General features: G+C 32.8%; 1 protein-coding gene across 2 annotated transcripts in view; it reads left to right on the plus strand.

Moving 5' to 3' along the window:
* Positions 1–920: 920 nt before the first annotated feature.
* tmtc2b (transmembrane O-mannosyltransferase targeting cadherins 2b) overlaps positions 921–14,557 on the plus strand; it is a 136,671-nt gene continuing 123,034 nt past the window's right edge. For both annotated transcript variants that reach the window (XM_051134994.1, XM_051134995.1), the window contains exon 1: positions 921–1,328. In XM_051134994.1, the coding sequence (XP_050990951.1) occupies positions 1,246–1,328 (83 nt within the window). In that variant the 5' untranslated portion in view covers positions 921–1,245. The remainder of the gene's footprint in view (positions 1,329–14,557) is intronic.

Below are 14,557 nucleotides of genomic sequence, written 5' to 3' on the forward strand. Positions count from 1 at the left end.
TAAAATTTTAAGTTGATTCAACTCAAATATCTAAGTTGTCACTTAGTATAATTTTACATTTAAAGCTGAATAAACTTTTTTTTTGAGTTGACTGAACTTAAAATTTTAAGGCAGCCAGGTTACAATTTTTTTTATGTTGACTCAAATTATTTTTTACAGTGTATGGGGTGAGTAGATTTTCTGCAATTTTTAATTTTGGGGTGAACTAATACATCTGTGTAAAAAAAAGAATACTTTGTATAGGTCAAAATAATCAATTTTCCTTTTATGCCAAAAATCAATAGCATATTCAGATACAAGAAAAAAAAAGACCCTTATGACTGGTTTTGTATTCCAGCGTCACACCTGGTGCTCGAATGACTTTAACTGATAAGGATACTAAAATCTGCTTTGAACTTTGAAATATATTGATAAGCACCATAATAATATAGGTAATAGAGGTAACTGAGGTCCACATGATAAATCCTCGTTCATAAACCATGACAATACTGCAAACAAACAGTGCATAGTATGGAATAAACAACATAAAATGCAACATAAACTCCCATAATAAACAAATATGAATAAATATAACAGACAACAAAACACAAATCTTGATATTATCGATTGAATACCTGTTAAATTAATCGTAACGTACATGTTTTATTTATTTAAAATGTCTTTAGCCCTGTTAATGGCGCCAAAAGTCGATTTAGATTCCCTGAAATGCCTGATTTATTTATATGGAAAAGAACACCACCCAAATATTATTTTTCAAAATGTTTAATTTGACTAAAAATGTTTATTCCATGCAAGAAAAGTGAATCAAACATTTTGTAAACATTTCATAATGCGCGCAATAGAGGGTTAAGTCAGACCGTGTGTATGTGTATACATATCCAGGAGGAGGGGTTGTGCGCAGGCGCACTGGAGCCACTAACCACACGCGGCTCAATCACGACATTTATTCGGCGTCCACTATGCATCATCTCAACACTCTCGGTGTAAGGACGGCCAAACACAGTCGAGCGTACTGTAAATACTGTATGTGCACCATCCACTCTAGCCTACAGGATTCTCTCCGCAAATAACATGGGTTAAGAGGAGGATGTCTGGATAATGCATTTCAACTCTTTGCAAGGATGGGGACTCGGATATTGTTTTTTGGCAGAGGCATTTTGACAAAGACGAAGAGAGAAATCAAAGAAGGGCTTTAATATCATCCTTCTACTCTTTCATTTCCTTTCCTTCTTTTCTTTTTGTGAGATGATCGCAGAGTTGGTGTGCAGCGCCGTGGCACTGCTCCTGTACGTCAACACACTGGACGCCGATTTCTGCTACGATGACAGGTATGCCCAGTGAATGAACCTGATACATCTGCACGTTCCTAATCGTCGTAGTGAGTTCGCCGGTTTCGTAGCAACCGGAGAACGTTGAGCCGAATGTAGCAGCGGCGGCTTTTGTTCTTTTGATTCTGTTACATGTTGCGACAGCGAAGGGAATGGCGGCGAGAGCATGACAACTGTCAGCAGATAAACAGAGCCAGTCGTGCAAGTTTGAAATGTCAAGTCTTGAGCGTGTTTTGCAGTTTCGTTGGAATACGCTCAAGGACGCGAATCACGTGCTATCTATTTGTGATTGTCGGGAAAGTGATAATGCCTAAGAATATCACTCTCTGCTAGTTAATTTCCAACACGGGGATTGTCAGCCCGGGAGAACTGACCGTGTTCTAAAAGTCAGATGGTGATATTTAGGAATGGGAATTGTGTTCCGCCTCCATTTATGATGCTCAGAGTACTTTTGAGAAGGAAATATGTGGATTATTATTGCATGCGAATCGCGTGGCATGCATTTACTGCCCTCAGCGGTCTGTTGCTAAAATAATGAGATAATTGAATATGTCTACAAAACAGATCAAGGCTAGCAAATGAGAACTGATATTAAAAAGTGTGTAAACACAAACTTTTACTGACTTTTTAAAAAGTTGTTTTATTAGAATTCAGTAATAAATAATTATAAAACAAAATGTGGCAACATATGTAATTAATATATAGAATATTCATACTTGTGTGTGATTAACTGCACGCTTTCTTTTTAAAACCTATGATTGAATCTCAAACCTTAAGTATAGTTTTTGCTTTATTTTGGATCGAACATTACGAACGTAATTTGCGGTTCGGCAAGTGAGTCAGATCAATTCAAAAACCACTCCGACTGATTCATACGTGTTTTTAATCCCCTAAAGACAACCGATTCATCACAGAGTCGTTATTTTGGGAATAAGACTGCAGTGGCCGCTTTGCATGTTTCTGATTATGTGAGATGAGTTATTCATTGGGGACTCGGACCGCACCGGTCGCATTGTATCATTTTGATTCGCTGAAGAGAACCAGATCATGGGAATAATTTGTTCTGGAATCAAACTGTGCCAGTCGCACTGTATGAGAAAAACCGGCTCATAACTCGAATGTCATGGAAATATCTTAAATCTCTGCTGCCAGCCTTCTTAGGTCCAGCCACTTGTTTCTAACAAACGGCAAAGCCACATGTCCATCAGCTCTCTCACGGTGAACGGTAGCTTTTCATAATCTTCTTACTCCTCTACCCCATTGGGATGACAAATTAATTTTCCTAAGTGACGTTAGGGCACGTTATAATAACATTAAAGAAAACTAGAGCTGCACGACAGTTACGCGCCGTTTGGAAGCAATAATCCAGAGAGCGTCCACAGTCGCCAATTGTGAAATTAATGTGTCTCCAGGGTTAGATTGTTACATTTAAGTGACTAATTTATTTAATTAGATGCTGAACGATATTCTTACGCTATGAAAACCGTATGGGCTTAACACGTTTTTCTTTCTTCCCGTACTTGAGTTGTTCAGAAATGAATGGAATCCTAAAAATGGGGTTGGCTTTTCCTCAGGTCGTCAAGATGTGCATTTCTCTGTCATTTTCCTCACAGCATAGCTGTTAGAGCAAGTATGCAGGTATTGGTTATATTGTGTAAGCTGCAGTCTGAGTAGATTTGTCAAACACTGCCTTCTGTTTTCAAATGCCTCATGTTTGTAATTAGTAGCAGGCATCATTTAAAACCAGAAATGACATTTTGTCTCACGGCGTTCCCTGAGGTGGAAGGAGCCCAGAAACAAGTGTCAGGCCAGTCCTGGGCAGTGTTACGCCTCCTGTGCTAGTTATCATTTAATTTGCGTTGAGAAAGAGCAGACGTGACATGGTGGGGGGAGAGAAGTCTGATATCACGCATGTAAACGAGAGCCGTCTTTTAAATCACGGCGCTGACCTCTGTTATTCAACCAAAGGCTTGCGAGGAGCAAGGTTGGTAACATTTAAGTGAGCACTATCAGATGTCCCTAGTCGTATAAGGGCTTTATTAAAAACGGGAGGTTGGCATTTGATTTTGGAGCGTAATAAAAGCATTGAGGAATAGGGTTATGATTTTTAATGTGGAGACAGGAAACGGAGCACTTAGCAAAGTGGTTCTGCACATATATATTGCGAGCAGGGTAATGCACAAAACATTTGCTTCAGAATGCTGGCTAAAAAGCTCACAGAAATGAAAAATGTGAATTTTTGATGGCAAAGACAGCATGAATTATACATCAACATTACATTATATGTCTGGATTGCCTAGTCACTTTTTAGTTCCTTTTTCAGGCAACTCACGGCTGTTTCGTGTTGGAAGAATGTCTTAACAGGAATTATTGTCTTAAGGATTCTAACAGGATTCTAAGTGAAAAAACATATTGTATCGATTTAAATAGGTTGCCTTTTAAAAGTGCATCTGCATCTCTTGTGGTTTCATGCATGATGATGCACTGCTAAATCCATTTGTGAAAAGACAGTTACTGTAAATCTAAAGGGAAATTGCCCTTCTAATAATACAAGAAGTAACTATTACTGCATTTTTTTAATCGCTTCCTCATTAAAAACATCAGCTCTGTTGTGACACACCATCACTCAGGTCTATTAGGCGCTGTGTAAGCTTGACTTTAGTGCTGTGTGTCCAGCTTTCCCCTAGGGAGCTTTCTGAATCTGCTCTCCGTCTCCAAATCACACTCGACCCTGACACCTGCGCTACAGAGTGGAGGCCATAACTTGTGGAGCTCATATCTGTGATGCCATAATCCCCACATCCAGAGCAGGGACGGAGGAAAGAGTGGATAGATGCCAGGGCTGAGTTATGGCCTCATCTCCGTGGCCTGCTGTGAACCTGTCCAAAGGCCTGATAGATGAACTCGCATGAGGAATCGTCGTCATTCACCTGAAATTGAGGGCAAACCCATTGCCGTTTCAAGCTCTCGCAGGCTGTATTTATTTGGGGTTTGTGGTTTTGGAAGGGGAAGGCTTTGAATCGGATGAATGGGTTCCTAAAATGGCTAATTTTTCTTTTTTCCTTTCTCATGTCGGGTAGAATCAGATAGGTTTTGAGTACTTCCTCCGCAAGCACTTATAAAGACAGCATGAAATGGCATTTGCAATGCATTCGTCTTCCGTAATGTGGCGGTTTTTAGTATGTTGAAGAATATGGAGCTAAAAAATAATGCATTATGGGATTTGTTTGGACCGTGAAAAGTCGACCATGGTAGACTGTGATAGTATTGGTTAGTAATATTTTTTCTATTACTGTGCAACCTTGACTATGCAAGGAGAAATTATAAAATATTTATGTTAAGTTAGTGAACATGTGGTTTGGATTTAGTGGAAATGAGTACTTAGTATTTTAACTTGGTTTTGAGTACTTAAGCAGCATAAAATTGCGTTCACAAATAATATTTTTTTAAATGCCTTTCATAAATATATAAAAGCGTATTTGTAAACAAATGAATATACATTTATATGTATTAAGCAGCGCTGTCAAACGATTAATCACGATTAATCACATCCAAAATAAAAGTTTGTTTACATAATATATGTATGTGTATTGTGTGTTTTATCATGTGTATATATAAATATATTATATTAATATAATAATAAAAAAATAATGATTATATTAAATTATATTATATTAAAAAACAATGTATATAAATATTATATTTATAAATATTTATTAAATATTTTATAGATACAAAATCTTTCTTAAATATATCATGCATGTGTGTTTTTCTATGTTTCTATATTTGTTAATAAATGAATAAAATATATATATATATATATATATATATATATATATATATATATTTATAAACAAACTAGTGCTGTACAACAATTAATCAACAATTAAAATATATATACACAAATATACACCGAACACACATTTATTATGTAAACAAACTTTAATTTTGGATGTGATTCATTGCGATTAATCATTTGACATCAGTAATATGTACACACACACACACACACACACACACACACATATATATATATGCAATTTTTTTATAATATAGTTAGAAATGCCAAAATTTTAACAAAAATATTTCAAAAAATAACATTTTCAGAGAACAGATTAAATAAATCAGATTTTCAGATGAAGTAAATAGATTGTGAACATTTTTTATTTTGCCTTTGAAAATGTAAATACATTTAATTTTTATTCCATATCCTCCTGAAATGCATGTTTCTCAATTATGTTTCAAAGAAGCATCTCTTAGGTGCTTTTAGCTTTTGCGCTGCAAGAACTGGATGTCATCTTAAACCTCCCCACTGACTCCTCTCCATTAAGCAATTTTCCGAGTGGTTCTGCTGGTAGTTTAGTTTCCAAGCCTGTTTAGCTGAGGCTGCAGGGATGAGCTGATGTGTGCTTTAAATAGCCTGCGCTGTTGGTTTGGGTTTTGTGGTGCTGTCTGGCTCTGTTCTTCTCAGGCGCTGCTGGAGTGTCCACCCTGTGGATCCGACCGCACACTTTGGCTCTGTGGTGATGTCAAGGACCAAGGGCGGCAACCCAGACTCGGAGCATCTCTCTTCTCAATCCGTCCATCCCAACGGTACCCTGTAATTATCTCAGAGAGAGAAAAAATTAGAGCGAGAGACACTCTACAGCTCGCACCACCCCTACACGGCCCCCTTTTAATCCTCCAACAGCTTAGTCCAGATGGCCATGTTTGCAAGGCATTGTGGGAGTTTCTTTTTTATTTTTTTTTTTGTTCCTCCTCTTCTGTACTTTTGTTAGAGGACGATTCATGGGGAGTGTGATGTAGACATCAGCATTCCAGATGACTGCGATTATGCCATTGATTCAAAGAGTCTCTTGCGAGGCGGCGCTCAGATCAGCGGCGTGCTGCGGTCAAGTGTAGTGTGTCTGTTGACGCTTCAGCCAGACACCGTAGAGACTCTTTGTTTGTTAGTCTGTTGTGTTTTCTTTTTAATTAGTGCAGTGTGTTTTCTTTGTGAGACTTGTAAATGGTTGACTTCTATACTTAGAACTTTTTGGGATGAGATTAAAACTGAGGCTCATAAATTTTTATGCACAGACAGTGCAAAACTTCATCAAGTGCGTGCCAGTGGCCTGCGAGTTTAGGAGACTTCAAGCTGTGGGTTAAGTCATATAACTTCAGGGAGTATTTTGGCACATCCAGAATGGGGGAAACGTATTGCCTCATCTTTTGGTTTGAGTAGAGATGTCATAAAATAAAACACCGGATTGAACAGCCACCTGTGCCGTTTCAGTTAACGCTGCGTTTGAAACAGCTGCATTCGCTTTACAGCATTCAAAATGTTTTTGCTCTAAGTTCATAATGGCGTGACAGTAGTCTGTCAATACCTGAGTGTACAGATGGAATCAGAGCCCAAAATGTACACTGTCTTAGCAGCAAATGCTGGTTAAATTGGCTTTGGTGAGTAACCTGTAACCAGTTGGCTGGCAACTTTATTAGGAAATGCAATGTTAATATAAATAAATTTGTGTAGGTGTAAGTGACTTGCGTGAATCGACTCTGACATGTCAAAATGACCAATGTCAGTCCCAGTCCATACTGAAATTTTTAAAATGTGATGAACAGCATTTCCCACTGGCATTTTGAGCTCTGTTGAAACACCTCTGATTGGTCATTGTGTTCACACGCCACACAGATTTGTCTGTGATTGGCTACAATAAGCATCACTTAAAAATTTGTGGTAAATGCACATCTTTCAGGCTTTTCGGCAAGCACTTACATAGTCGGTTATTGCGACTTTTTAATCTCACTGTTTTAACTTTTTGTTTTCAAAATTGCATTATCTAAACTCAAAATTGCAAGAGAAAAACTGTTAAATCTGACTTTCTCACAATTGCAAGTTTGAATCTCGCGATTCTGGCTTCTTTTTTTCTCTCAAATGCAAGTTTGTATCTCACAATTCTGGTTCAAACTCGCATTTGCAAAAAAAAAAAGTCAGAATTGTGATCTAAACTCAAAATTGTGAGATAACTCTTACTTCTGATTTTTTTTCTCACAAATGCAAGTTTGAATCTCACAATTTTGACTTTTTTTTGCAAATGCGAGTTTGAATCTCGCAATTCTGACTTTTTTCTCTCAAATGTGAGTTTGTGTCTCACAATTATGACTTTTTTCATACAATTGCAAGTTTGTCTTGCAATTCTGAGTATTTTTTCTCACATATGCTGGTTTGTATCTTGCAAATTCTGACTTTTTTCTTGCAATTGCAAGTTTGTCTCGCAATTCTTAACTTTTTTTTTGCAAATGCAAAATTGAATCTCGCAGTTCTGACTTTTTTTTTTTTTTTTTTTCCTCAAATGCGAGTTTGTATCTCACAATTATGACTTTTTTTCGCACAATTGCAAGTTTGTCTCGAAGTTCTAACTTTTTTCTTGTAACTGCGAGTTTCTCAATTCTGACGTCTTTCTCAGAATTGTGAGATATAAACTCGCAATTGCAAGTTATACAGTTAAATCTCGCAAATTCTGACATTTTTGCGAGTTTGTTTCTCTCAATTCTGACTTTTCTCACAGTTGCGAGTTTATATGTAGCAATTCTGACATTTTTCTTAGGATTGTAAGATATAAACTCAGTTATACAGTCCAATTTTGAGGGGCAAAAAAGACTTTTGTTCCTTTGGAATTGCGAGTTTTTTTGCACAATTCTGACTTAACTCACAATTACAAGTTATAAAGTCATAATTGTGAGTTTATATCTCTCAGTTCTGACTTCATTTCTCAGAATTCTGAGTTTATATCTCAAAGTTCTGAGAAAAAAATCTGAATTGCAAGATGTAAGAAGTTACTTTTTTTATGTTTTATTCAGTGGCGGAAGTGGGCTTCCATAGTTTTATGACAACCTCAGTGGAATTTTAATTTTAAGTTTTTTTTTTTTATTTTCTCTAGAACATGCTGTATGATATTGTAAGTGTCACAAATATGCAAAGGAAAAATCAGCTAAACATTTTATATTTAGATAAAAAAATAATATATATTTTAAAAAGAAACATTAAACAAACCTTTCATCACACTAACCAATAGTGAATAAACTGAGAATTTACCAATCATGAATGGTTATGACAATACTATTAATACTATTGTCATACATATTAATGGATAGTAAATGTTCTCAATTTATCTGTCATTGGTAAGTGTAAAGTAAAGTTAATGTTGTGGTGTTTTAAGTCACCAATGGCTCAAAGACATCACAATTAAATTACCTATGTTTTTTACTTAAATATCACTTGTCCAAATCAAATGTTTTGTAACAGTGCAGCACAGAATTGAACATTTGCATTTGCGCATGTGGCAGATGCTTTTATCCAAAGCATTAAAGTTACACGTTTTATTAATATATTGCTGGACTGTACAACCAGTGTTCTCATTGCCCTCAGGAACAACTGGATTCGCAGTGAATTGTGGACTGTTAATGTTTGAGGAATGTATAGACGTTTTTGTTCTCTAAGAGGCTCTTCTTGGACGATCTCTCTGTGACGTATTCTAACCCCTAAGTTCTGGGTCAGCGGCCTTCTGACAAACCACAAACACTATTAAACACAGCCTGCTCTACTGTAGTTGGCGTATGTGTGTGGGGTTTTGGTGTCTCCCACTGAGTAATCTGACTAACAATTACTATGGCCATGACCTCGTAAGGTGAACTTTCTCGAGGCTGTAACCTCAGACCAACCATTTCTCCAATTTACTGCAGTCCTGCTGTGTCCGGGATTTCAACTAAGTGAAAACACCATTCTCCATGTCTCTGACAGAAATACCAATGCAGAAATACTTTATGAAATGTTCAGTAAAGGTGCTTAGCTTGAGATACCAGTATTAATCTTACAGTATAATCAGAATTCCTTTAAGGGATCAGGTTTACTGTCTCTCATACTTGTATCAGTACTATATTTTGAAAAGGGCAGCTATACAAATAATTTTATAACTTATTGTTCATCCTTTGTAATGACAAAATCCAAAATCAGTGCCAAGTAGGGACCGGAACAAATGCAGTTTTCAGACTCATTTCAAAATATACAATTATATGCTGTTCGGTTACCACTTTTCTTAAAATGTAATAAAATTATATATGTTCTATAAAAGGAAAATAATTTTTTAATTACTATATGCTATTTAATATAGTAAAGTATTCTCTCTCTCTAGTTTATTTAATGGTGTTAAAGGATTATAAACTTATAAAGTACATACATATTTAATATGTGTATTGATTGACAGTCAAATTTTATTTCTATAAATGGAAAAAAAAGTTGAAATTTTAATTTAATTAAATTTTTTGGTAGTTTATATTATTTATAATAGTGTTAAAGCATTATAATCTAACATTTTAGTATATATATTGTGTATATATAGTATATTTAGTATACATATATTAAAACATGATTTTTATTTTTTTTAAATTTCACACACACACACACACACACGTTATGTACATTTTTGTATTCCTGAATAAATATCATGCTTTAACACTATAAACTAATAAAAAGCCATATATAATAATATATTTATATGATCAATAATTAATATATAAATAATTGATTTTATATATATATATATATATATATATATATATATATATATATGTGTGTATATATATATGTGTGTATATATATATATATATATATATAAAACTCATAATTCATTAATTATTAATTTCTTCTAAAAAGAAAAATGTTATATTTTTTTATAATTGTAATAAATAAATAAATAAATAAAAAATAAAATGGTATATATGAATAATGTAATTCTTTATTTTCAAAATGATGAACAACAAATAAAAATACTGCTAATAAGAGATTTATTATTAGTAGTATTATCAATCAATAATTTATATATAAATAATTGATTATTTTTAGATATATATTTAATAATTTGCCAAAATTATCAATTTCTTCTTAAAAGAAACATTTTATATTTATAATTGTGTTTTGCATTAAAAACTACTAAAACAAATAAAAACAATTAAAAACATTATAATAAGAGTATATATATTTAGTATATATAGATTGACACACAATCACATTGTCTATAAAAGAACGTCTTTTAGTTTTATTACTTTACAGTATTTTATATAGTTACAATATTCTCTCTTGCTCTGTTTTTTATTAGTTTATATTATTTGTAATGGTGTTAAAGCATTATAAATGTATATTTTCATATATATATATATATATATATATATATATATATATATATATATGTATATATATATAGTTTATTGATTGATAATGTTTCTATATATATAATTGACAATTCTTTATCAATTTCCTTGGAAAAGAAAAATGTTATATATTATATTTATAAGAGCTATTAAACTTCAGATCAAAGCTCTTTCATTTTTAATAGTTTAAATTCAAAAGTATGCTTTAATCATTTGCAAATTACTACTTTATGGACATCAGACCTTTGAGCAAACTATTCTCATCATATTTACTGTAAGTGTATTATTTTTACTTTATTAAAATACTTAAATCATGCAGGTGCCTCTTGATAACCATGTCCGTTGTCCAGATGGCGTCTAGACTGAAATCTCGGGATTGGGAACAAGCCGAGGTTTTTCCCTTCTCTTCTCAATCGTTTGGTAAGCAGAGGGGGCCTCTTTTCTCTTTTTTTTTTTTTTTTTTTTTTCTCTCTCTCTCTCTGTCTCTCTGTCCCTCCAGCTTGATTACTGAAGTGAAGCGCTGTCAGAACAGACTGAGATTGGATGGCCGTCGTCCCACTCTATTGGCTCTCTGAGGGAGCAGCTTCTCTCTGTGATTGCCAGGGCAGATGATTGTCATTTGTGATGTGTGGGCCGAAATGAACTGCTGGCCAGTGCGGCCTGACCCATCGCTGCCCATGGGGCTCTAAAATGGGCTGTTGGTCACAGCTGATGGCCTTTCAGGCCTTCTAAATCAGACAGGCCGTAATCAGTGCTGAAAGAAGGAGGCCATATGTACAGCAGGTTTACTGCACAGTGGAAGACAGCAGAGCAGATTAACTTTATTGGACGCGCCGTAGGATCGCATGGCTACCTCTACAATCGCGCTGCGCCTTCGTGGCTGTCATTTAATTAAAACCCAACAGATTATCTGTCTAGATTCATTATTTTGGCCGCCTTCTCTCTGCCCCCTTCAATTATCGAACTAATCACATTAGCCGGTAATTAAGGTAGAATTATACCTACGTATAAACGGTATGCACCTCACTGGAGTCCTGTTCTTACGTTGCTCTAAAAAGTAGTTACACAATCAATTGAAAAACATAAATTAATGAATGATTAATTTTTTAAAAAGTTTTCTTTTAATAATGCAATAATCTCTAAACTAATTTACATATAATATCATTTTACATAATGTTTTTTACCTTTTTAAATAAAATATATTTAACACACATAAGTATATTTTAATTTAATAAATATAATTTTACTGTTTTTTTTTTAAATTTTAAATAAAAATGTAATGTAAGGCTATATAAATACATACAAATTTATAGATTTAAAAAAAAAATTATAAATAAAAACTAATTGACATATTATAGATTTTTACATAATGTATATGTTTTTTCGTTTTCAAAAAAAATCTATTTAACACAAAAAGGAATATAAATATTATTTATAATATTTAATTTAATTTGATATATATATATACTTTTTTTTTTACTTTCTTTATTTAAAATAAATATCATGTAAGGCTATATAAATAAATGTATAGATTTTTTAAAAATATAACTAAAACTAATTTACATAATATTTTACATAATGTTCATTGTTTTTTTTTTTTAATGAAATCTATTTAACATGCACATAAAACTAATATAAATATTATATAATTTTATTTAATGTAATTTTATTTTACCCATTTTTAATTTAACCAGTTTTTAGTTTTAGTTTTTTATTGAAGTTAGGAAGCTATATAAAAGCTATATAAATACAGAAAATAGAAATACATGAAATTATCTATTTAACATAAAAACTGATAAATATAGAATTGTATATGATTTTATTTAAATTATTTTCACATTTGACATATAATGTAAGGCTATATAAATACAAATACAAATAAGAGTTTAAAACATAACTTTTTAAAAATGTTTTTTCATTGTTTTTCATATATATATGTATATGTATATATGTATATATAAAAAATACTAATATATTTATTTGTTTTATTTATTTATTTACTTGCATGTTAGAATAATATAGTAATTATTATTATTATTATTATTATTATTATTAATAATTTTGCATGTTTTGTGAATTTCTTCACCTTAATTTCAGCATTATATTACAATTAATAAACTAACTTTAGATTAAATTCTCAGTCAACTTTCACATTAATTAGTAAATAAATGTATAGCTAAACGCATATATATTTATTTATTTTATTTATTTATTTTGCACCGCTCAGTATGGGAGCTGCAGTTTCAGTGTGATTTTTGTGCCTTTTTTGGAGTTTCATGCTTTATCTAGGCAGCAGAAATATTATATGTATGTATTTCATATCACAGTTCAAATCGAAGTCGCAATGCTTGCTAAAATTGCACAACTACTACAAACACTCTCAGAAATCACATTACGGAAAAGTGAGCTTGTAAAAGAAAGAACAAAACTTGGCTGTACCGACAAAGATGGATGCGAGTTAGTTTGCTCTTGCTTCAGGGGATATGTACATAGAAGCTTTTCCACAAAAATTTGATGTAATGTGTGCCTTGATCATTACACCCAGGTCTCAAATCTCTTTCTTTCATTTCACTAGATTGGTAATGGCCAGAGACATGAGTTTTGATTTGGAGCTAATGCCCTTGATGGATATAATGCCGTGTTCCTGTCCTGTGCAGGCCTGCCTTCGTTTTAATAGGATTAGCAGTGGCCTGTGGATTGTGGCGGGGGGGGTGCTGTGTCAGTAAAGCGTCTGATCCGTTTGAAGCACAAAACCCCCCTGTTGCTAGCGTCTAAGGAGGATGCTATAGTGCACTTAAAAAAATAAAGCAAGGCTCTCTCTTCTTTGGTCTACCTTCTAGTGTCTCCTGTGCCGCTTTTATGCCTGCAGAGGAAGCTGGGACATGACCTGGCCAAGAAGCTTTTGTGCTTTGTGGAGATCTGTGTGGTCTCTATTCACTCTTCCGCCTGTGCACACCATTAGCGCTCAGTGATGAGAAATAAGCCTCGCTTGTGTTGCCCGTTGGCTCAGAGGAACAAAGAAGTGCTCGTTTTTTATTTGGGCAGAGAGTAGATGCAGTGCTTTTGTGTATCAACCTGTCAGAATCAATCTTATCAGGGCTGCAAACATGTACATCCCGGGACGGACGTTCCCAACTGAAGACCAGAGCATTATTTGGGGGTATTTAGGTGCTTTAGGTGTTTCTTTTGTCATGCATGTCACCTGCTTGTATTTCTTTAGCTTTTTAGGGATTGTATACTGCATGTGTACTATTCTTTTGAAGCGTAAAATATGGTGTTAACAGTTCAATGCATTTTCATTAAAACCTAAGTAGCAAGTTCCTCTAAGTAAAAAAATTAATTGTAATTTTTTTTTTTTTTTTTTTTTTTTTTTTTTTAAATATTTGACATATGTTGAATATTTTTATTTAAATATGTTTTTTAAAATATGTAAATTTGCTTTAATTTTATTTTTGGAAAAATCTAAATTTGTATGTATGTATGTTTACATTTATATTTTTATTTAAAATGTGAAAATAAAAACAGTAAATAATTAATAATAAATGAAATTCTATACTATTTGTATTAGTTTTTATGTGTTAAATACATTTGATTTAAAATGGGGGAAAAACTACATTATAAAATTATATAATATGTTAGTATATAAATTAGATTTAGAAAAATCTAAATTTGCATGTATTTATGTAGTTTTCATTTAAATTTGAAAATAAAAAGTTAAAATATGAATTACATAAAAATGCTATAATATTTATTTGTTTTCATGTGTATTAAATAGGTTTTATTTTAAAAAGTAAAAAAAAAACATGTACATTATGTAAAATGATATAATGTGTAAATGATTTTCACATTTTTACCAAATTTTACAAAAAAAATATATATTTTTTTTTAAATTTTACTTTTAGAAAAATCTATCTTAGTTTTTAATCTTAGTTTTTTCATTTTAAGAAAAATCTGTGAATTATTGATAGCCTTACATTATATATTTATTCAACATTTGAAAAAAAGCTATATTAATTATATTTCTAAAATATTTGTAA

Source organism: Labeo rohita, chromosome 18 (assembly GCF_022985175.1).
Source record: "Labeo rohita strain BAU-BD-2019 chromosome 18, IGBB_LRoh.1.0, whole genome shotgun sequence".
Lineage (NCBI taxonomy): Eukaryota > Metazoa > Chordata > Actinopteri > Cypriniformes > Cyprinidae > Labeo > Labeo rohita.